At 59.2% G+C, this 23,380-nt stretch overlaps 1 protein-coding gene across 2 annotated transcripts in view; it reads right to left on the bottom strand.

Annotated features, from left to right (window-relative positions):
* Nucleotides 1–23,380, bottom strand: part of ARHGAP39 (Rho GTPase activating protein 39) — a 75,865-nt gene that overhangs the window by 21,906 nt on the left and 30,579 nt on the right. The window contains exons 2-4 of one of the 2 annotated variants that reach the window (XM_062187828.1): nt 16,530–16,577; nt 15,437–15,574; nt 8,565–8,993 (exon numbers count right to left, since the gene is read on the bottom strand). In XM_062187828.1, coding sequence (XP_062043812.1) covers nt 8,565–8,993; nt 15,437–15,574; nt 16,530–16,531 — 569 coding nt within the window. In that variant the 5' untranslated portion in view covers nt 16,532–16,577. The remainder of the gene's footprint in view (nt 1–8,564; nt 8,994–15,436; nt 15,575–16,529; nt 16,578–23,380) is intronic. The other variant, XM_062187829.1, reaches the window with a different exon arrangement.

The following is a 23,380-nucleotide window of genomic DNA, read 5'->3' as shown; positions in this document are numbered from 1 at the left end:
CACATAAACAGGACTAGTGTCTGCTAATAATAACTGACAGAATTAAAAAGGAGAGAACGATCCAACATGGGAGGTGGGATACACAGCAGACTCATAGAATGGCAGATGCCCTAAGCAGCACTCTGGCCTCAGAATCAGCCCTTAAGGCATTTGGATCTGGCTAAAAAGCCCATGAGAGTTTCTTGGGCATGGAAAGCCAAGACGCTGTGGCAAAAAATGACCTAAATGAAAGATCTCTGTGAGTGAGATCCCGGTGGAAAGAAGGGGCCATCAGAGAAGGAGGTACCATTCTCTGAAGGGAGGAGAGAACTTCCACTGTGATTATGGCCTTGTCTAAATAAGGTCAGAGTCTGTGAACTCAAGAGCCTTCCATAGCCTTGGCAGCTCATGACAAGAGCCTCGGGTGATTACTGACATCATAAATAAGACTGTCAATTGTTAAATCAACAACAGGAGTCACTGTGCACCTGCTCTCCATGTAGGAGCTCTGTCCTTAATGTGTTGTACTAAGAGAATTAACGGTAAAACTAGTGCTCAAACAGTACTTTATACTTTGTGTATCTGTGTGGGTGCCAACTGTTGAAATCTTTACTTAGTATACACCAAGGTGATCTTCTGTATAAAAGATAATTACAAATGAATCTTAATGAAGAATGGGATGGGAGAGGGAGTAGGAGATGGGATAGTTTGTGGGTGGGAGGGTGGTCATGGGGGGAAAAACCGCTATTATCCAAAAGTTGTATTTTCAAAATTTATGTTTATTAAAGTTTTCTAAAAAATATTTATTTATTTAATTTGAAATGCAGAGTTACAGAGAGAAAAAGAGACACAGAGAGAGGTCTTCCATCCTCTGGTTCACTTGCTAAATGGCAATGGCTGGAGCTGAGCCAATCCAAAGCCAGGAGCTTCTTCCAGGTCTCCCACGTGGGTGCAGGGGCCCAAGCACTTGGGCCATCTTCTACTGCCCTCCCAGGCCACAGCAGAGAGCTGGATGGGAAGTGGAACAGCCGGGACTCAAACCAGCACCCATGTGGGATGCCTGCCCTGCAGGCAGCGGCTTTACCAGCAACACCACAGCGCTGGCTCCCAGTGTGTGTGTGTGTGTGTTTTTTTCTTTTTAAAGTTTATTTTGAAAGACAGTTACAGAGAGAGGTAGAGCGAGCGAGAGAAAGATCTTCCATTCCACTGGTTCTGTGTGTGTGTGTGTGCGGATGTGTGTCTGCGTCTATGTGTCTCTCCCTGTGTCTGTCCCTGTATGTCTGTGTCTCTGTGTGTGTGTGTGCCTCTATGTGTCTCTCCCTGTGTCTGTGTGTGTGGATGTGTGTGTTTGTCCCTGCTATGTGCATCTGTGTGTATTTTAGAATGTTTTAAATAAATATATTTTAAGATTTATTTATTAATGCGAAAGAGTTACAAAGAGAAAGAGGTCGATCTTCCATTTACTGGTTCACTCCCATGATGGCTACAACCGCAGGGCTGGGCCAAGCAGAATCAAGGAGCCAGGAGCTTCCTCCAGGTCTCCCACGCGGGTGCAGGGGCCCAAGCACCTGGGCCACCTTTTGCTGCTTTCTCAGGCTGTCAGATCACCGGATCGGAAGTGGGTTCAGCCAGGACACAACCAGCGCCCACACAGGATGCTGGCACCAGAGGCAGTGGTTTTACCTGCTTTGCCACAGTGCTGGCCTCGATGCATTACATTTTACAGCCTAGGGTCGCTGTGTCTTTCATTGTAGTGGCTCTGCCTTGAGTTACGAAAACAGCCAAGCTCGAAGGCTCGGGCTCAGCCAGCTGAGAAGCCAAGCAGCCTGGCTGTCCCGGCTCACCGCTCAGCCCGCACAAAGTGTCTCTTGGGCTGTTTTCAAGCCGGGAGAAGACTGGAATTTTCTGAGAAAACCTCCAAGCACCGCGTGGCTTCAGAAACTACTTTTCTTGCACACTTGATGTTTCTTAGTGAACTCAACCTGAAGTTACAAGGCAGGCAGTGTCTCCTACACAGAACTCACACGCAGTGGAGACGGCTGTGACAAGTGGTGGCTGACCACACGCATGTCAGAACTCACACGCAGTGGAGATGGCTGTGACAAGTGGTGTCTGACCACACGCATGTCAGAACTCACACGCAGTGGAGATGGCTGTGACAAGTGGTGTCTGACCACATGCATGTCAGAACTCACACACGTCAGACTGCTTGATTCCCGTAAGGAGAAAGGTTCCTACTCCCACTCCCAGCTGCAGGTAGACTTTCCAGAATTTTCCAGACTCTGATGTGAGCATAAGTGTGAAGGAGACCCCTGTCCCTAGTCTGTTTATCAGTGAGGGGCTACCAGCTGCCCAGCTGCGGTGGCGAGGGGTTAACCTGGGGATGGACATGGGGCACAGCAGGGGAGACACCACCTGGGACACCCACATCCCTGTCAGAGAGCTGGTTCAAGTCCCAGCTCCACGTCCAACTCCAGCTCCCTGCTAATGCACCCTGGGCGGCAGCCGTGATGGCTCAAGGACTTGGGTCCCTGCACCCACATGGGGACCAGGCGGGGCTCTGGCTCCTGGCTTCCGCCTGGCCCAGCCCCAGATGCTGGGGGCGTTTGGGAAGTGGCTCAGCAAGTGGAGATGTCTCTCTGTCCCTGCTTTTCAAGGAAAATTTAAAAGCACTGAGAATAGAACTATTTTTTTTTAAAGATGTATTTATTTACTTCAGAAGCAGAGTTAACAGAGGGATCTTCCATCCACTGGGTCACCCCCAAAACGCCGGCAACAGCCATCGCTGGGCCAGGCTGAAGCCAGGCGCTCCATCCAGGTAGGGGCCCATGGGCTCGGGCCATCTTCCGCTGCCTTCCCAGGTGCATTCATGTTGCTGTGGATTTGTTCTGAGCGGAGGAGTGTGGCGGGGGCAAGAGGCGCGGAGTCACCACACAGACCCAGCACATGAGTAGGAAGCTGGATTGGAAGTGGAACAGCCAGGACCTGAAGCAGTCCTGCAATCTGAGGGGTCGGCACTGCAAGGCGTGGCTTCGCCTGTGGCACCACAATGCCCGCCCACGTCGTGAGTGACGCCGGACACCGTGCAGCTGGTCTGACGCCCACCCATGTCGTGAGTGACGCCGGACACCGTGCAGCTGGTCTGACGCCCACCCATGTCGTGAGTGACGCCGGACACCGTGCAGCTGGTCTGACGCCCACCCATGTCGTGAGTGACGCCGGACACCGTGCAGCTGGTCTGACGCCCACCCATGTCATGAGTGACGCCGGACACCGTGCAGCTGGTCTGATGGCAGGGGCACCCTCCGTAGGAGCAGGTTCCCCTCAAATCCAGCGCCACTTGTTCCTGCGGGATCAGGCATGCGGCAAAAACTCAGGCAACTGAACCTCACCAGAGCTGACCCAGGGTGGGATGAGGGATGAAGGCTGCATTCCACGCTCAAGAGCTGCGAAGGCTAACATGCAAAGGAGACACAGGAAAGAGATGGCAGGTTCCAGATCAAGGTCTAGAGACAAATACTGGAAACATCTGGGGACCGATGCTCCACTTCTGATCAGCTCTCTGCTGTGGCCTGGGAAAGCTGTGGAAGATGGCCCAAGTGCTTGGGTCCCTGCACCTGTGTGGGAGACTCGGAAGAAGCTCCTGGCTCCTGGCTTCAGAACGGCTCAGCTCCGGCTGTTGCAGCCATCTGGGGAGTGAACCAGCGGATGGAAGACCTCTCTCTCTGTATCTCCCTCCCTCTCTCTCTCTGCCTCTGCCTTTCAAATAAGTAAATAAATCTTACAAAAAATACATGGACAGGAGCTCCTGAAGAACTGAGGCTGTGGAGGGCTGTGGAGGGGACCTCAGCAGGTTGAAACAGAACAGAGACCGTCCAACAAGAACCAGAGCTGCAGCCCGAAGGCCGGCGTCTGTGAGGGGGACGGCAGTGGGTCGGGGGTGCGGGAGGGGCCGGGAAAGGACTCGGCATTCCCTAAGCTGGGGGAGGCCTGAGCACAACATGGGGAGCTGCCCCCAGCCTGGCGGCTACCTCCCTGCAGCCTGTTGGCTTTGTTCACCTGAGGGAGGAGCAGAAAGACACATTATCTAAGGAAATACAGCAATCCTGGGGAGCGGGAGGTGAGGGTCACTGCCAGGGGGTGTGTGTGTGTGAAGTCTTATTTAAATCGCTATTTAAATCTCTTTAAAATATAACTGACTGCTTAAAGCCGCACTGAGTCTGAACTGAGACACTCATGACACCCAGCGACAGAGCTGTCTGGGAGGAGAGGGGAACTGAGCGGCAGGAGGGGTGCAGGGTCGCTGGGAGGACACCCCTCGTCCACACTGCAGCCCCGAGACGAGCTGTGGTCAGGCCCAGGATCCAACAGGGAGAGACCGGCTGGAGTAAAAAGATGTGGCCGTCGCCCAGAAGCAGACTGAAGGAGGGAACCAGGAACAATGAACAGATGGGACAAATAAACAGCAAAATGGCAGATCTGAACCCAGCCACGCATAATCGCGTTCCACGTTACTGGCCTAAGCCCCTCAGTGAAAGGCCAGGGCCTTGGTGTGGGCACTGCCCGGTGGCTGAGATGTTGTTGGGGTCTGACCCCCAGCTGCTCGTGTGCAGGCTGGGCGGCAGTGGAGTCCCGGCCATCGCAGGCCTCTGGGGAGCCCACCAGCAGACGGGAGGCCTCTCTGCTCTCTGTAGGAAAAATCAGGATACGGACACACACAGAGGTGGGGAGACTGAAGCGCGGGCACCATGCTGACCTGGACTCCGGAGAAAGCCACAGACAGCTGCTCTGAGCTGCCATCCCGGCCGCTGCCCACACCTGTGGCTTCCCATGGGGCAGGGCCAGGCAGAGAAAGCCAGCAGCGTCCCCTCGCAGACCCTGAACTCAGCCTCCCTTTCCCTCTCGGGGAACAAAGTCAAAAACGAAACTAAGCCTCAGGTGGGCATTTGGTGCGGTGGTTGAGGCCACATTAGGGCCTGGGACTGGTCTCAGCTCTGCTCCCGACTCAGGCTCCTGGGTCCCTGCTACCCACGGTCCTGGCTCTGGCCTGGCCCAGTGCTGGCCATTGTGGCCACTGGGGAGTGAACCACCAGATGGAAGACCGCCCCCCCCCCCCGCTCTCACTCTCTCTTTCTGTGTAACTCTGACTTTCCAAACAAATAAATACATCTTTAAAAAAATCCCCTACAGATCTGACAAAGAGGGAAGCAGTGGAGGGGAGGCAGGTGACGTGGGGCCTCAGAGCAGAGACACCGAGAACAGCTTTCCCCAGTGTATTCGCAAATTCCCATAAAACAGACCACAGATAGCTTTTATAAAATTTGATTCAGGACACAGGCAGCCTGAATGCTGTTGTGGTAAGCATTAAAGAAACCATGTCAGGACCTGAGATCGGCCCGGCAGCCCAGGGCCAGGTGAGACCTCAGAGGCCAACAACGCCGAGATGGAAAACGCCCTGGGCGAGACTAGTAGCTTGAATCTATTTTAAAAGACGAACTGCGGAATAAGTATCCCCAGGGCTGCCACGCAAAGCACCGGGCTGGGGGGCGGGTCCAGCGAGCCGTGTGGAACACTGCTTCCGTGTCCTTCTGGGCTCAGGAGCCCTGTGGCCGTGGGACATCCCCTCGACCGGGCCCTCCAGCACAGACCCTGCCTCTGGGGGACGGCACGTCCACGGGGCCTGGGGGCTCAGCTTCGGCCCTGTTCCGAGGAGCCCGATGCAGCCCGCAATGCTGGTGTCAGCACAGTTCATGAAGCAGGCTTGGTAAAACCTCGCTCCCTTGAGGCGGGCCTGTGGGGAGATGGCAGGGCCAGGCTCAGCGCCAGGAGAAGCCGAGCTGCTGGTCCTCCGGCTCACTCGGCCTCATCCGTCAAGTGCCCCCGGTGTCACGGGCAACTGTGGAGGGACCTTTAGGGCCAATGATGGCGCAGCCCAAGTGTGAAAGCAAGACCAATGTGAGAGCCCACCGGCAACAACACAAGAGGACTCTTAACACAGACGTAACTGCTAGCGTCATGAAGTCCACAAAGCCCCTGGACACAAACCCGGATCCTGTGGGAATCCACGTGGGAGGAACACGCAGCACCCGGTCAGGGGAGACTTCTGTCAGAAGCGGCCACCTCCTCACACCAATCCGCAACTCCACACATGACTCCTGGCCCGTCAGCCCACCTCACCACAGAGCTCGGCGGGACCCTGGGTGGGCAGAGCAGAGCAGCACCGGCCCACAGGCTGGAGGGCGAGGGACGCATGTGGGAGACAGCAGTACAGAAAGAAGCCGGGCCCTTACCTAATCCGATAGAGCAGTCAAAGCCAAGCAAGAGTTCGAGGCCATCGGTGCCCTGGCAGCCAACCGGGGACCCCCACGCGCCGGGCTCACCGACAGCCCTGCCTCACGGCTTCATCGGCCACAGGAGACACTACGGCCACTTTCCCACTGAGCGCCCTTGCGAGCTCACCTCCTTGAGCAGGTGAGTCCATCTTTGCAGGCCCTGGCCCCGGAGGCCTGACCTGGGTGTGGCTCGGCTCCTCCGCACGTGCGCACAAGGCTCACTCAGGACAGCTCAGCGCAGGGGAGTCAGCCCATCAGGCAGCACACCCACGGACAGACGGGAGGGAAACACACCCAGCAGGTGCAGGGGCCGCTTCTGACAAACTCCAACAGCCCCCAGGAAGGGAAAAGAACAGAGTACTGAGAAAACACCCACAGCTCATACCACCTCGAGGTTAGACTAGACTTCCGCCAGAGGCCAGCAGCAGGACGAGGACGCCCACGTCCAGCACTGGCCTGGGTCCTGGCTGTGCACTGAGCAGAGAGAGACAAACACAGGCACCTACAGCACAGGGCCGAGCCCCCGGCGGAGGACCCCAGAGGACACAGGAAGCCCCCAGGGCTCCACAGATGCCAGAGCACAGGGTATCAAAGAAGATTCAGCGAAAACCCACCCACAGTAGCGTCTGAAAGAATAAACAGCATTATATTAACGAGGAAGGAAAAAGACTGGTTTACTGAAAAATATAAAATACTGCTGAAAGAAATCAAGTAGGACATAAATAGATGAAAAGAAGTTGTAAGTTCACGGATTCCGACTTAATGTTCAGAGGACAATACCAGGAGGCCAGCACTGTGGCGTAGTGGCCTAGGCCTCCGCCTGCAGCACCAGCATCCCATGTGGGCGCCGGTTCATTTCCCGCTGCTCCACTTACCATCCAGGTCCCTGCCTATGCCCTGGGAAAGCAGTGGAAGATGGCCACACGGGAGACATGAAGAAGCTCCTGGCTCCTGGCTTTGGATCAGCCCAGCTCTGGCCATTGCGGCCATTTGAGGAGTGAACCAGTAGAAGGAAGAACTTTATCTCCCCTCTCTCTGTCTGTAACTCTACCTCTCAAGTAAATAAATAAATCTTAGAAAAAAAAATACTATCCAAAGCAATTCACTAATTCAACACAGTCCCTTTCACAATTCCAATAACTTTTTAAGAATTTATTTATTTGAAAGGCAGAGTGATGGGAGACATGCACACACACAAAGAGAGAGATTGTGTATCCACTGATTAATTCCCTCATGGCCACAAGAGCCAGGGCCGGCCAGGCTGCAGCCAGGAACTCCAGGGAGAGCCAGAGGGGCCCAAGCGCTCGGATCACAGCTTCTTCTGCCTTCTCAGGCTGTCAGCAAGAACCAGGCAGCAAGTAGAGCAGCTGGGACTTGAACCAATGCTCATACGGGATGCTGATGTTGCAAGTGGAGCCAGCACCTGCTACAGCCCAACACCGGCCCCAACCTTCAGTCCTGAAGAACTCACACTTTCCAGTTTCAAAACTTATTACAGGTATCGCACAAAAGCACGAGCAAAGGAAAATCTGACAAACCCGGCTTCGTCCAAATTAAAAACCTTCACCGCGAACGCTACCATCAAAGGAAAGAACCTCTGCAGGCCGTCTGTGTGGGGAGGGACTTGTCTCCAGAACACCCAGCTCAGTGGCAGAACGAGCGCCCGACACGTTCCGAGGCAGTGAGCGCTGAGCAAATGCAAACCAGAACAGAACAGCGCCACCTGGAGGCGCAGGAGGCCGTCCCCAGGGAAGCAGGCTGGCCCTCCCCCTCCAGCCAGCCCAGCACAGGGCCTCCTCCCCCACCTCCCTGCACCCCTCTGCCTGCTCCTGGGCGGTCCAAGTGCTGGGCCCCTGCCATCCACATGTGAGACCCACATGGAGCTCCAGGCTCTGGCTTCGGCCTGGCCCAGCCATGGCTGCTGCAGCCACCGGGGGAGTGAGCCAGTGAGTCTCTATCCCTCTGTCTTTAATAAATAAAACCCCTGGGCCTAGACCCACCAGTCCGTCCTGCCCACGGAGGGCCGAGGGTCCGAGTAGAGTGTGACTGCTCTCCCGGCACGCACTGTCCCCAGTAAAACCAGCTGGCCTCACACCCGGTCGGGGCGGCCTCTGCCGGGGACCGTCCCTAGGCTCCGCTGCACAGGTTCCTGTGCATCTTCCCAGCGCGCACTACGGGGGGCCCTGCAGCCAGACGCCGACCACAGGTCTCTCCGGCCTGCAGACGGCCCAGCCCTCACCCGCCCCGCCTCACCTGCTCTCCTCCTTCACCGCCGCGAAGGCGCCCTGCTGGGCCCGGCCCGCCCTGGACAGCTCCTGCGGCCGCTCTGCGTCCTCAGGCTCCAGGGAGGAGCTCGTGCTGCCCTCGCGGCTGACGCTGCTGCCGCGGCCCGGGCTGCTGTCGGCGGAGGCGCGCGGGGACTCCGTGTTCTGCTTCAGCGTCTGCAGCTTGGCCAGCGGGATGATGTCGCAGTTCTGCGGCCGGTGCCACACGGTGCGCTGCGAGCTGGCGTTGTAGTAGTAGAAGCGCGACGTGTTGGGGTCGAAGAGCTCCCACCACTGGTTGTCGCTCGTGCGCTTGATGCGCACGCCGGCCGGCGGGTCCCACACGCACTCGCCCGAGACCAGGTTGGCGTACATGCGCTCCCGCGTCCGCGGCTCGATGATCTCCACCCACTCGAGCCTGCGGGACAGGGCGGGGATGTCCTGCGGGCACCGTCCCCAAGCCCTTCTTCGCAGCCAACATACCCTGGGCTGGGGGCAGGTGGCGCCCCCCACGTGGGAGACCCCCCTACTGCGGGCATCTGGGGAGGGAACTAGCAGATGAGAGATCTCACTCTGCGGGTCTCTGCCTTTCACATAAACAAAACTTAGTAACTTGGCCGCCGCCGCGGCTCAACAGGCTAATCCTCCGCCTTGCGGCGCCGGCACACCGGGTTCTAGTTCCAGTGGGGGCTCCGGATTCTGTCCCGGTTGCCCCTCTCTGCTCTCTGCTATGGCCCGGGAGTGCAGTGGAGGATGGCCCAAGTGCTTGGGCCCTGCACCCCATGGGAGACCAGGAGAAGCACCTGGCTCCTGCCTTCGGATCAGCGCGGTGCGCCGGCCGCAGCAGCCACTGGGGGGTGAACCAACGGAAAAGGAAGACCTTTCTCTCTCTCACTATCCACTCTGCCTGTCCAAAAAAAAAAAAAAAAAAACCTTAATAACTTGGAAAACAATGTCAATTAAGGGCGCCCTGAACAAGGGGACAGTATCCCTGGGCTGGGCAGGGGTTGTTTCCCCAGGGAACCGGCACTAATGTCCAGGGTGCAGAGAGAAGGGGCGGGGTCCTGGCCTGGGGAAACCAGTCTCATGTCCGGCCAGGAAACAGACACTGAAAATGGCCCACATGGGCAGTGCCTCCCTCTGGCTGAACCAAGGTGCTGCAGGTCATGGAGTGGACAGCAGAGGTCAGGAGCTGAGTGAAGCTGGGACCACGCAGGGCGCTCTGAGTCACCGAGGGCTCCCAAGAGGGGCCTTGGCCAGGTGTGGCTGGGCTGAGGCCTGCCCTGTGGACACCCATCGCTGGCCCTGGAAGGCAGCTGATGGCATCCCGTTTCCTCACAGGGGCTCCAGCGCGGATGCCTGGGCTTGCTCGGGCTCAGACCTGCTCCCCTTCCTCTGAGTGGGGCCAGGTGCCCAGACCCCAGACCCAGGGAACACCCAAGTCCTGGGGGAGCTTGGAGTACAGGGCATGGGGCAGCTCATGCAGCTGTGCACATGCAAGGCGCACACACGGCACCCGCCTCGCCGCCCTAACTCCACGTCCACCCCGGGGCCCGGGGACGCTCCCCCTTCTTGGCGCCAGTCAGCACATCGGGCAGCCTAGGGGCCTGCGGGGGGCTCTGTTGAGGCCTTGGCTCTTCCAGAAGTCTCCAGGAAGCGGGAGGGACAGGTGCTGAGGACAGAAGCACCGGGGACCCGTGCACATCCAGGCATGGGTGTCTGCCCCACCTCCCAGTGTGTCCCCTGCAGCTGGCTGCCCTGCTGCACTCACTCCACGTCCATCCCACACATCAGCCACCGTCCACGGCCCAGACCCCAAGTGCCACCCCCTCAGGGGATCTCTGTCTGGCCATGCTGAAAACCAGCTCAGCTGGACAGGTGTTCGGGGGACACCAGAGACACAAAGGACACAGGACTCACGGAGCAGGGCTCAGCCTGGGTCCTCTCGGGCAGCAGCATCCCCACCCACCAGGCCGCTCTCACCTCTGAGGCAGAGAGAACTTCCAGACCTGGCACCGGGCCTCGCGTCCCCACTCCTCACCCTGGCCAGGCTCGCTTCATGTTCAAGCCCTTGGCCTTCCTGGGTCCTGGAACAGCCAGGCAGGCCTGGGGAGTGAGGCCAGAGGCTGGCCCAGGTGGACGGCCCCTGTGCTCTGTCTCTGTGGCCCCAGCACGGCAGTGACAGCTGTGGCCATGAGCACTAGAGCAGGCTTCAGAGGAGATGCGCCGCTGACGGAGGGATGGGCAGGACGAGCCTTCACCCAGCTGAGGACAGGCGTGGGCAGGGGCCCCAAGTAGGCACCTGCAGCAGAGACCAGGGGAGGCCGCTGTGGTCCAGAAACGCAGCTGGGGGCGGGGAGGTGGGCTCTAGGGCTTTGCTGGGTCTGGAGTCAGACTCAGCACGGACACTGCCTGGACACGCAGCTGAGGCCAGTGTGGTGAGAGCAGGGTGCCCAGGGCCACAGCCTGGACTCATCTGTGGACCAGGGTGGGGTGAGGGACAGACAGCCGCCCTGCCCTCACCCCTGCTACGTCAGATGGCACTGCTATTCCCCAAGGAGCTCCTGTGGGCAGAGCGGCTCAGAAAAGCCCTGGGAGAGGCAGCAGCGACCGTCACGTTGAAAAGCCAGCTTCACAGAGACGTGCAGGCAGGTCCGTCTCCAGGGACACTGCACCTTCCTCGTTTTCAGTGTGCCCTGGGTGTGGGGGGGGCAGGATGCCCCCAGACACGGGACATGCGCTACATGGGACAGGCAGACACGGGACACACACTACACAGGACAGGCAGACACATGTGCTACATGGGACAGGCAGACATGGGACACACACTACACGGGACAGGCACTCAGACACGGAACATGCGCTACAGGGGACAGGCAGACATGGGACATGCACTACATGGGACACACACTACATGGGACACACACTCAGACACGGGACATGCGCTACATAGGACACACACTACAGGGGACAGGCAGACATGGGACATGCGCTACATGGGACACACACTACAGGGGACAGGCACTCAGACATAGGAAATTCATTACATGGGACACACACTACATGGGACACACACTCAGACACGGGACATCTACTACACGGGACACGCAGTACATGGGACATGCACTCAGACATGTACTACACAGGACACACACTGAGACACAGGACATGCACTGATGCGGGACACACACTGAGACACAGGACACACACTGAGACAGGAGACACACACTCAGACACGGGACATGCACTACATGGGACAGGCACTCAGACACGGGACATGTGCTACATGGGACAGGCACTCAGACACGGGACATGTGCTACATGGGACACACTCAGACACAGGACACCTACTACACAGGACACACAGTACATGGAACATGTACTCAGACGTAGGACACACACTATACGGGACACACACTGAGACACGGGACATCACTCAGACACGGGACACCCTCAGACGAGGGACACCCTCAGACACGGGACACCCTCAGATACGGGACATCACTCAGACACGGGACATCACTCAGACACGGGACACCCTCAGACACGGGACATCACTCAGACACGGGACACCCTCAGACGAGGGACATCACTCAGACACGGGACACCCTCAGACGAGGGACATCACTCAGACACGGGACATCACTCAGACACGGGACATCACTCAGACACGGGACACCCTCAGACGAGGGACATCACTCAGACACGGGACACCCTCAGACGAGGGACATCACTCAGACACGGGACACCCTCAGACGAGGGACATCACTCAGACACGGGACACCCTCAGACGAGGGACATCACTCAGACACGGGACATCACTCAGACACGGGACATCACTCAGACACGGGACACCCTCAGACGAGGGACATCACTCAGACACGGGACACCCTCAGACGAGGGACATCACTCAGACACGGGACACCCTCAGACGAGGGACATCACTCAGACACGGGACACCCTCAGACGAGGGACACCCTCAGACACGGGACACCCTCAGACACGGGACATCACTCAGACACGGGACACCCTCAGACACGGGACATCACTCAGACACGGGACACCCTCAGACACGGGACATCACTCAGACACGGGACACCCTCAGACACGGGACATCACTCAGACACGGGACATCACTCAGACACGGGACACCCTCAGACACGGGACATCACTCAGACACGGGACACCATCAGACGAGGGACATCACTCAGACACGGGACACCCTCAGACACGGGACATCACTCAGACACGGGACACCCTCAGACACGGGACATCACTCAGACACGGGACACCCTCAGACACGGGACATCACTCAGACACGGGACACCCTCAGACACGGGACATCACTCAGACACGGGACATCACTCAGACACGGGACACCCTCAGACACGGGACATCACTCAGACACGGGACACCCTCAGACGAGGGACATCACTCAGACACGGGACACCCTCAGACACGGGACATCACTCAGACACGGGACACCCTCAGACACGGGACATCACTCAGACACGGGACACCCTCAGACACGGGACATCACTCAGACACGGGACACCCTCAGACACGGGACATCACTCAGACGAGGGACATCACTCAGACACGGGACACCCTCAGACGAGGGACATCACTCAGACACGGGACACCCTCAGACACGGGACATCACTCAGACACGGGACACCCTCAGACGAGGGACATCACTCAGACACGGGACACCCTCAGACACGGGACATCACTCAGACACGGGACACCCTCAGACACGGGACATCACTCAGACACGGGACACCCTCAGACGAGGGACATCACTCAGACACGGGACATCACTCAGACACGGGACATCACTCAGACACGGGACATCACTCAGACACGGGACATCACTCAGACACGGGACACCCTCAGACGAGGGACATCACTCAGACACGGGACACCCTCAGACGAGGGACATCACTCAGACACGGGACACCCTCAGACGAGGGACATCACTCAGACACGGGACACCCTCAGACGAGGGACATCACTCAGACACGGGACACCCTCAGACACGGGACATCACTCAGACACGGGACACCCTCAGACACGGGACATCACTCAGACACGGGACACCCTCAGACACGGGACATCACTCAGACACGGGACATCACTCAGACACGGGACACCCTCAGACACGGGACATCACTCAGACACGGGACACCCTCAGACGAGGGACATCACTCAGACACGGGACACCCTCAGACACGGGACATCACTCAGACACGGGACACCCTCAGACGAGGGACATCACTCAGACACGGGACACCCTCAGACACGGGACATCACTCAGACACGGGACACCCTCAGACGAGGGACATCACTCAGACACGGGACACCCTCAGACGAGGGAAATCACTCAGACACGGGACACCCTCAGACACGGGACATCACTCAGACGAGGGACACCCTCAGACACGGGACATCACTCAGACACGGGACATCACTCAGACACGGGACACCCTCAGACACGGGACACCCTCAGACACGGGACATCACTCAGACACGGGACACCCTCAGACGAGGGACATCACTCAGACACGGGACACCCTCAGACACGGGACATCACTCAGACACGGGACACCCTCAGACACGGGACATCACTCAGACACGGGACACCCTCAGACGAGGGACATCACTCAGACACGGGACACCCTCAGACACGGGACATCACTCAGACACGGGACACCCTCAGACACGGGACATCACTCAGACACGGGACATCACTCAGACGAGGGACACCCTCAGACACGGGACACCCTCAGATACGGGACATCACTCAGACACGGGACACCCTCAGACGAGGGACATCACTCAGACACGGGACACCCTCAGACGAGGGACATCACTCAGACACGGGACACCCTCAGACACGGGACATCACTCAGACACGGGACACCCTCAGACACGGGACATCACTCAGACACGGGACACCCTCAGACACGGGACATCACTCAGACGAGGGACATCACTCAGACACGGGACACCCTCAGACGAGGGACATCACTCAGACACGGGACACCCTCAGACACGGGACACCCTCAGACGAGGGACATCACTCAGACACGGGACACCCTCAGACAAGGGACACCCTCAGACACGGGACACCCTCAGACGAGGGACATCACTCAGACACGGGACACCCTCAGACACGGGACACCCTCAGACACGGGACACCCTCAGACACGGGACACCCTCAGACGAGGGACATCACTCAGACACGGGACACCCTCAGACAAGGGACACCCTCAGACACGGGACACCCTCAGACGAGGGACATCACTCAGACACGGGACACCCTCAGACACGGGACATCACTCAGACACGGGACACCCTCAGACGAGGGACATCACTCAGACACGGGACACCCTCAGACGAGGGACATCACTCAGAGGGGCCACATGAGGGTGGCCTGTGATGACAGAGGTGAAGGCGGCGGCAGTGACCTGGCCAAATGCACACAGACCTCGGGCCAACTCTTGGTCTTGTGGATTTTCTGTAAGCAGAGCCGCCTTCAGATGAGAAGCCAAAAACCGGGAATGACAGGCGATGGCCCCCTGGTTCTGGAACCGACCAGCACAGGGGCATGAGGGCTGGGCTGACCCCCGGGGGAGGCCCAACTGGGAGAGGAGAGGGGGACGTGCCAGGCTCCAGAGCAATCTTGGCAGGCAGCGCAGTGGTGAGAGCAAGCTGCTGGGGCCGTGCTGAGGACTGGGCATCCACCCGGAGCGAGCAGCTCCAATCACAGGTGCAGGCCCACTGCTGGCCACGCCCCGCCCAGTGCCTCACACGTGGCGAACAGCAGGACCCCCAGCCCCGCACCCTCCCCGTCCTCACCTAGTGCTCGACCCTGAAACCCGGGATTCCTGCCCGTCCGCATTGTGGCTCCGGCACTCGTAGTCCTGTGCCTGGGACATGGCCGTCTGCTCCGCAGGTGCAGGATGCCAGCAGGCGGTCAGGCGGGAAGGCACTGCCCTGCAAGACACAAGTGTGCGGTTATAGCCCAGGCCGCCTCTCGGGGCGCACCTCCTGCCACAGCCAGACCGTCCCAGCGTGGGGCTGTGGTGGGCACAGCGGGTACCCTGGCCAGGGAGGGGTCAAGGACACCGTGCAGCAATCCGGGAGGTCCCGAGTTCCTGCACAGGCGCTTCGTGCATGACCCCGGACAGACTGGGCCTCTTCAAAACAGCCCGTGTTGTCCAGATGAATATGGGGGAGGGGATGATCCCTGACCTCTACATAAAACTTAATTATTCATCTATTTGAAAGGCAGAGAGAAAGAGTTAAAGAAATATCTCCCATCCAATGGTTCACTCTGTAAATGCCCACAACAGCAGTGGCTGGGCCAGGTCAAGTCAGCCAGGAACTCCTCCAGGTCTCCCACGCAGGTGCAGGGGCCCAGGCATTTGGGCAGTCTTGTACTGCTCTCCCAGGTGCCTTAGCAGGGAGCTGGATTGGAAGTGGAGGAGCCAGGACTCGAACCGGCACCTGACAGGATGCTAGCATTGCAGGCAGTGGCTTTACCTACTATGCCACAGTGTTGGCCCCATAACTTAATTCTTGAAAACTTATATTGGCCGTCGCCACTGCTCACTAGGCTAATCCTCCACCTGTGGCGCCGGCACTCCGAGTTCTAGTCCCGGTCAGCGCACCGATCCTGTCCCGGTTGCTCCTCTTCCAGTCCAGCTCTCTGCTGTGGCCTGGGAGGGCAGTGGAGGATGGCCCAAGTGCTTGGGCCCTGCACCCGCATGGGAGACCAGGAGAAGCACCTGGCTCCTGGCTTCGGATCAGCGTGGTGCGCCGGCCGCAGCGGCCACTGGGGGGGTGAACCAACGGAAAAGGAGGACCTTTCTCTCTCTCTCTCTCTCTCTCTCTCTCTCTCTCTCACTGTCCACTGTGCCTGTCCAAAAAAAAAGAAAAGAAAACTTACATTGTGTGTAATTGGAGATAGGACCACACCAAGACATACAAATGACTGCTACAAATAAATCAGAAAAACAGATCACACCGTGAGAGAATGAACAAGACATGAACACACTTTACACACCCGTGAAGACGCGCCCGGCGTCGCCTGTCCTCAGGGGAATGCTGATCAGAAGCAGGTGAGAGCAGCACGGGTGACAGACGCCTGGCAGGAGGAGGGGCGAGGTGTGGCCCGCCCGTCACGGGGACACGGGCGCACAGTCGCCGCCTGGCTCCCTCTCACAAAGCTCCAAACTGCCTTCTGCCCTCAGAGATGGGCCTCGGCCGGCTGCACCACCACCCGCGTGTCTCACACCCAGCACGGGGTCCTCCCAAGGAGTCCAGCCACACCGACTGGACTCAGGGAGATGGGGCGGTGCTCACAGCCGAGGACCGGCTCCAGTCCTGGCTCCAGGCCCCACCCTCTCCGCCCCCGGAGAGCCACACAACCACTTAGATGCTGGGGACTGCCGCAGCGCTAGTTTCAAAGTGAAGCTACAGGACTTCCACCATCTCGCCTGTCTGGAAGAAAGCTGAGCCGTCTGCAGCAAGAGCGGCACCCCATTCTCCACCTGCTGGTCTCCCCTTTCAGGCCGGCACGGAGAGCCAGTGCAGACCCCATGTCTCGACGACACCCACACGCCCTGGACTCAGACCAAGTAGGTCAGTCTGTCAGGCATTCCTGAGGTTGTTTTATTTAGTTCCCATCTTTTGCATTTCCATATGGAGTCCAAAATCCACTTCTCAATTTCTTTGTTTTTAAAGGTTTATTTATTTACTTCAAAGTCAGAGTTACACAGAGGGAGGAGAGACAGAGAGCGAGAGGTCTTCCATCCACTGGTTCACTCCCCAATTGGCTGCAATCGCAGGAAATGTGGCGATCTGGAGCCAGGAGCCGGGAGCTTCTTCTGGGTCTCCACGCAGGTACAGGGGCCAAGCACTTGGGCCATCTTCTGTTGCTTTCCCAGGCCACAGCAGAGAGCAGGAACGGAAGTGGAGCAGCCGGGAGTTGAATCGGCGCCCACATGGGAAGCCGGCACTGCAGGGGTGGCTTCACCCCTACGCCACGGCGCCGGCCCCCTTCTGTTTCCACCAAACAAACAGGGGTGGCTTCACCCCTACGCCACAGCGCCGGCCCCCTTCTGTTTCCACCAAACAGGGGTGGCTTCACCCCTACGCCACGGCGCCGGCCCCCTTCTGTTTCTACCAAACAAACAGGGGTGGCTTCACCCCTGCACCACGGCGCCGGCCCCCTTCTGTTTCTACCAAACAAACAGGGGTGGCTTCACCCCTGCGCCACGGCGCCGGCCCCCTTCTGTTTCCACCAAACAGGGGTGGCTTCACCCCTGCGCCACGGCGCCGGCCCCCTTCTGTTTCCACTAAACAAACAGGGGTGGCTTCACCCTGCGCCACGGCGCCGGCCCCCTTCTGTTTCCACCAAACAAACAGGGGTGGCTTCACCCCTGCGCCACGGCGCCGGCCCCCTTCTGTTTCCACCAAACAGGGGTGGCTTCACCCCTGCGCCACGGCGCCGGCCCCCTTCTGTTTCCACCAAACAGCTTGCTGGGGTCTTGACGCAGTCGTGTTGAATCCACGGTCAACATGGAGGAAGACGAATGAGCTCCCACCCACAGACACTGCATCTCTCTACCCACTTAGGTCTACCTTCAGCAACGTTCTGTAATTTCTAGTGTAAAAATCTCACAATTATTTAGGTACATTTAGCCATAGGGGCCGGCGCCGTGGCTCACTCGGTTAATCCTCCGCCTGAGGCGCTGGCATCCCATATGGGCGCCGGGTTCTAGTCCCGGCTGCTCCTCTTCCAGTCCAGCCCTCTGCTGTGGCCCAGGAGTGCAGTGGAGGATGGCCCAAGTGCTTGGGCCCTGCACTCGCGTGGAAGACCAGGAGGAAGCACCTGTCTCCTGGCTTCGGATCAGCGCAGCTCCTGCTGTAGCGGCCATTTGGGGGGGTGAACAAATGGAGGGAAGACCTTTCTGTTTCTCTCTCACTGCCTAACACTATCTGTCAAATAAATTAAAAAAATTTTTTCCATAATTATTTCATATTTAAAAAGATTTGCTTGAAAGCCACAGTGACAGAGATAGAGAATGACAGAGTGAGCTTCCCTCTACTGGTTCATTCCCCAAATGGCAGAAACAGCCAGGCTGAAGCCAGAAGCCTGAAAATCCATCTGGGTCTCCCATGTGGGACTAGGGGCCCAAGCACTCAGGCCATCCTCCACTGCTTTCCCAGGCCATCAGCAGGGAGCTGGATCGGAAGTGGAGCAGGTTGGATTAGAACTCAGAACCAGTGCTCTGTCTTGGGATGCCAGCACCTCAGCAGCAGCTGAACCCACTGTGCCACACCACCAGCCTCTTAGGACGTTTTCCAAGTGACTGGTGGCTTCCGTCCCTGGCCTGTTCCAACAAGGGCCAGCGGGCAGGGAACTAGCAGCACATGTCACACAGGAGAGGGGACGGGTGGCAGAGGCAGAACCTCCAAAGGCCCGAGTTGTGTCCGGTGTCAGCTTGCCGGCTGGGGCGGCTCAACGGGAGCCGAGTCCCAGGAATGAGACCTGCTTTTGGCTCACAGACGCTGGAGGGCAGTGCCGCCACAGGGAGCTCCCCATCTCACCCCTCAGGAGTCTGGATCTTACAGATCAAGGTGGGGCCCCTTGGCCTCGAACCTTCAACCTGTGGCTCCCCGGCCTTAGCAGAAGCCCTGCTGTGCCCCAGCTCCACTCCTCTTCCACCCCAAACTCCCTCCCCCCGTCGGCCACAGCCACGCTGCAGATCCCATTTCTCATTGAGTTGCAAGGAGGGAACCAGATGAGCAAGTCCTTCTTCGCCCGCACTCCCAGAGGCCCGTGCCCTTCTCAATGTGCTGTTGAGAGGCTTCCAAGTTCAGAACAATGGGCTATCTCATGCTCCAAAGGTCGGCTGTGAGCGCCTCCGCCAGCGGGCGGGAAGGGCGCGCCTGGTTCACCCCCCTCCGGAGCTTCCTCTCCAAAGACCATGGAGGTGCTCAGATCTATAGGTCACGGGTTCAACCAGACGTGCAGGCTGACTCTGGGAGGGTGGGTCCTGCACCGGTGATGGGCGACCCCCTGGGGACACGTGGGCAGCAGGGCCCGGCACCATGACCCAGCAAACAATCTGGTGCAGCACCTACTTGGAACTTCTCCACAAGCTGCTGTGTACAGGGTCACCGACGCTCAGCACCGCACCCTGCTGCCTCCCGAGAGATGGCTCAAGGCCAGACACACCAGGGGCTCCGGGCTCCTCTGCCACGGGCCTGCCCAGCACTAAAGGCCAGCACAACCACGGCCTTTCACATGAGACCCCTGTCTCGGCCCAGGTACCGGGCAGCCACACATGCGTGATCAGACAGTGCTGCTCCACACGGTACTGCACACTCACACAAGCGTGATCAGACAGTGCTGCTCCACACAGCACCACACTGACAGGCATGATCAGACAGCTCTCCTCCACATAGCACCACACACTCACACACGCGTGATCAGACACAGCCCTCCTCCACATGGCATCACACAATACACGCATGGTAAGAAGCACTCACACGGCACCGCACACTCACACTCATGTGATCACACAGCACTGCTCCACACAGCACCACACCCACACACGGCACCACACATACACACAGGCGTGATCAGACACAGCCCTCCTCCACATGGCATCACACACACATACATGCGTGATCAGACAGTACTCACACGGCACCACACACATGCACATGCATGATCAGAGACAGCATGTACACGGACCACTCACACACGTGTGATGAGACACAGCCCTCCACATGGCACCACACACACACACACTGCTCCACATGGCACCACACACACACATACATGCGTGATCAGAGACAGCCCTCCACACGGCACCAGACACACACATGATCAGAGACAGCACTCACATGGCATCACACACTCACACACATGTGATGAGACACAGCCCTCCACACGGCACCAGACACACACACACACACACACATGATCAGAGACAGCACTCACACGGCACCAGACACACGCGTGATCACAGTGCTCCTCAGGCCAGTGAGAGCTGCTGAAAGTCCGATAGGACGTGGAGCTGACGGGCGGAGCAGAACTGTGCCTGGCCCTGTGCTCCCCAGCAGAGCCCCACGCACTGGGTTGAAATTCTACTTCCAGGACAAGGGAATGGAATGTTCTGACAGCAACCCCCACCACATGCCTCAGAGGGTCCTGAGCTCTGGTCTGCCCCATGCCTCCCCTCACACGGCCAGGCAGGCCCCCAGCAGGGCAGTCCCTTCTCCTGCTTCCCTGCGCGTGGGCACGAGGCCCCAGATTCCAGCCTCCCACGAGCAGTTCTGAACAGAGGACGCTCTGTGCTGGCTCCCAGTGGGGCTGTGTGGAGAACGAGCCAGAACGAGCCCCGGAAACAACTGCTCACAGTGCCAGACCCGGGTCTCCGAGCCACTGGCTGCACAGCCTCACCTGCTGCACGGGCACCTCCCTGCCCGTGTACATGTGTGTGTGTAGAGGAGGGCTGTGTGTGGTGCTGTGTGGAGGAGTGTGTATCTGATCACAGCGCCTGTGTGTGGTGCTGTCTGATGGGCTGGCCATCTCTCTCAGGACCTGTGGCCCCAGGCCAGGTCTCAGACCACACCAGGCCAGCGTGCCCCCTCACTTCTGCACCTGTAAACTGCAGACACTGGACAAGACAAGGGGCTGTGAGGATGCCCAGTGGGGACCCATGTGACTAAGAAGAAGCTGACATGACCGGTGCTGTGGTGGAGCAGGTGGAGCCTCTGCTTGTACAGCCCGCACCCCACATGGGGGCCGGTTCAAGTCCCGGCTGCTCCACTTCCCTTCCAACTCCCTGATGATGCACCTGGGAAAGCAGCAAACAGCCCAGGTCCTTGGGCCCCTGCACCGACGTGGAGATGTGGATGAAGCTCCTGGCTTTAGCCCTGCCCAGCCCCGACCATTGATCCTATTTGGGGAGTGAACCAGTAGGTGGGAGACCTCTCTTTCTCTCTCTCCTTTTTCTGTCTTTCAAATAAATAAACATTAAAAAACAAAACAAAACAAAAACAAAACAAAAAAACACCTGAGGCCTGGTAAGCCCCAAATGAGAAAGGAAGAGCAGTCTGCAGACAGGGGCGGGGGCATCGCAGGACAGTGCCAGCACCCCCCACCGTCAAGGCCTGCTCTGGGGCAGGGCTCCCGTCTGAGCAGCTGCTCAGGGTGAAGCCCAGCAGGCGGCCACAGCACCCTGCGGTGGTAATGAACCGAGGCTGTCCAGTGGGGCTGGGGTCTGGGGGCCCCTTCGACGCAGGTGCAATGTCTCCACAAGCAGGCCGCCAGCTGACAGGAAAGCGTCTCCCCCACTAACAGCTTCTCGTGCTGCCTGGGCAACCTTGTGGTTTAGATCTCACCTCCAGGTGGGGGCAGTCTCCCACCCAGAGCCGGCAGGGGAAGGGGCGCGGGGAGTCGGACCGGCTCCAGGAGACCCGGCTGCCTGGGCGACCTTGTGGTTTAGATCTCACCTCCAGGTGGGGGCAGTCTCCCACCCAGAGCCGGCAGGGGAAGGGGCGCGGGGAGTCGGACCGGCTCCAGGAGACCCGGCTGCCTGGGCGACCTTGTGGTTTAGATCTCACCTCCAGGTGGGGGCAGTCTCCCACCCAGAGCCGGCAGGGGAAGGGGCCGCGTCCCTGCGGGGAGTCGGACCGGCTCCAGGAGACCCGGCTGCCTGGGCGACCTTGTGGTTTAGATCTCACCTCCAGGTGGGGGCAGTCTCCCACCCAGAGCCGGCAGGGGAAGGGGCCGCGTCCCTGCGGGGAGTCGGACCGGCTCCAGGAGACCCGGCTGCCTGGGCGACCTTGTGGTTTAGATCTCACCTCCAGGTGGGGGCAGTCTCCCACCCAGAGCCGGCAGGGGAAGGGGCCGTGTCCCTGGTGGGGAGGCGGACCGGCTCCAGGAGACCCGGCTGCCTGGGCGACCTTGTGGTTTAGATCTCACCTCCAGGTGGGGGCAGTCTCCCACCCAGAGCCGGCAGGGGAAGGGGCCGTGTCCCTGCGGGGAGTCGGACCGGCTCCAGGAGACCCGGCTGCCTGGGCGACCTTGTGGTTTAGATCTCACCTCCAGGTGGGGGCAGTCTCCCACCCAGAGCCGGCAGGGGAAGGGGCCACGTCCCTGCGGGGAGTCGGACCGGCTCCAGGAGACCCGGCTGCCTGGGCGACCTTGTGGTTTGGATCTCACCTCCAGGTGGGGGCAGTCTCCCACCCAGAGCCGGCAGGGGAAGGGGCGCGGGGAGTCGGACCGGCTCCAGGAGACCCGGCTGCCTGGGCGACCTTGTGGTTTAGATCTCACCTCCAGGTGGGGGCAGTCTCCCACCCAGAGCCGGCAGGGGAAGGGGCCGCGTCCCTGCGGGGAGTCGGACCGGCTCCAGGAGACCCGGCTGCCTGGGCGACCTTGTGGTTTGGATCTCACCTCCAGGTGGGGGCAGTCTCCCACCCAGAGCCGGCAGGGGAAGGGGCGCGGGGAGTCGGACCGGCTCCAGGAGACCCGGCTGCCTGGGCGACCTTGTGGTTTAGATCTCACCTCCAGGTGGGGGCAGTCTCCCACCCAGAGCCGGCAGGGGAAGGGGCCGCGTCCCTGCGGGGAGTCGGACCGGCTCCAGGAGACCCGGCTGCCTGGGCGACCTTGTGGTTTAGATCTCACCTCCAGGTGGGGGCAGTCTCCCACCCAGAGCCGGCAGGGGAAGGGGCCGCGTCCCTGCGGGGAGTCGGACCGGCTCCAGGAGACCCGGCTGC

The sequence above is a fragment of the Lepus europaeus genome, chromosome 4 (genome assembly GCF_033115175.1).
Source record: "Lepus europaeus isolate LE1 chromosome 4, mLepTim1.pri, whole genome shotgun sequence".
Classification (NCBI taxonomy): Eukaryota; Metazoa; Chordata; class Mammalia; order Lagomorpha; family Leporidae; genus Lepus; species Lepus europaeus.
This window is presented reverse-complemented; position numbering and strand designations above follow the sequence as displayed.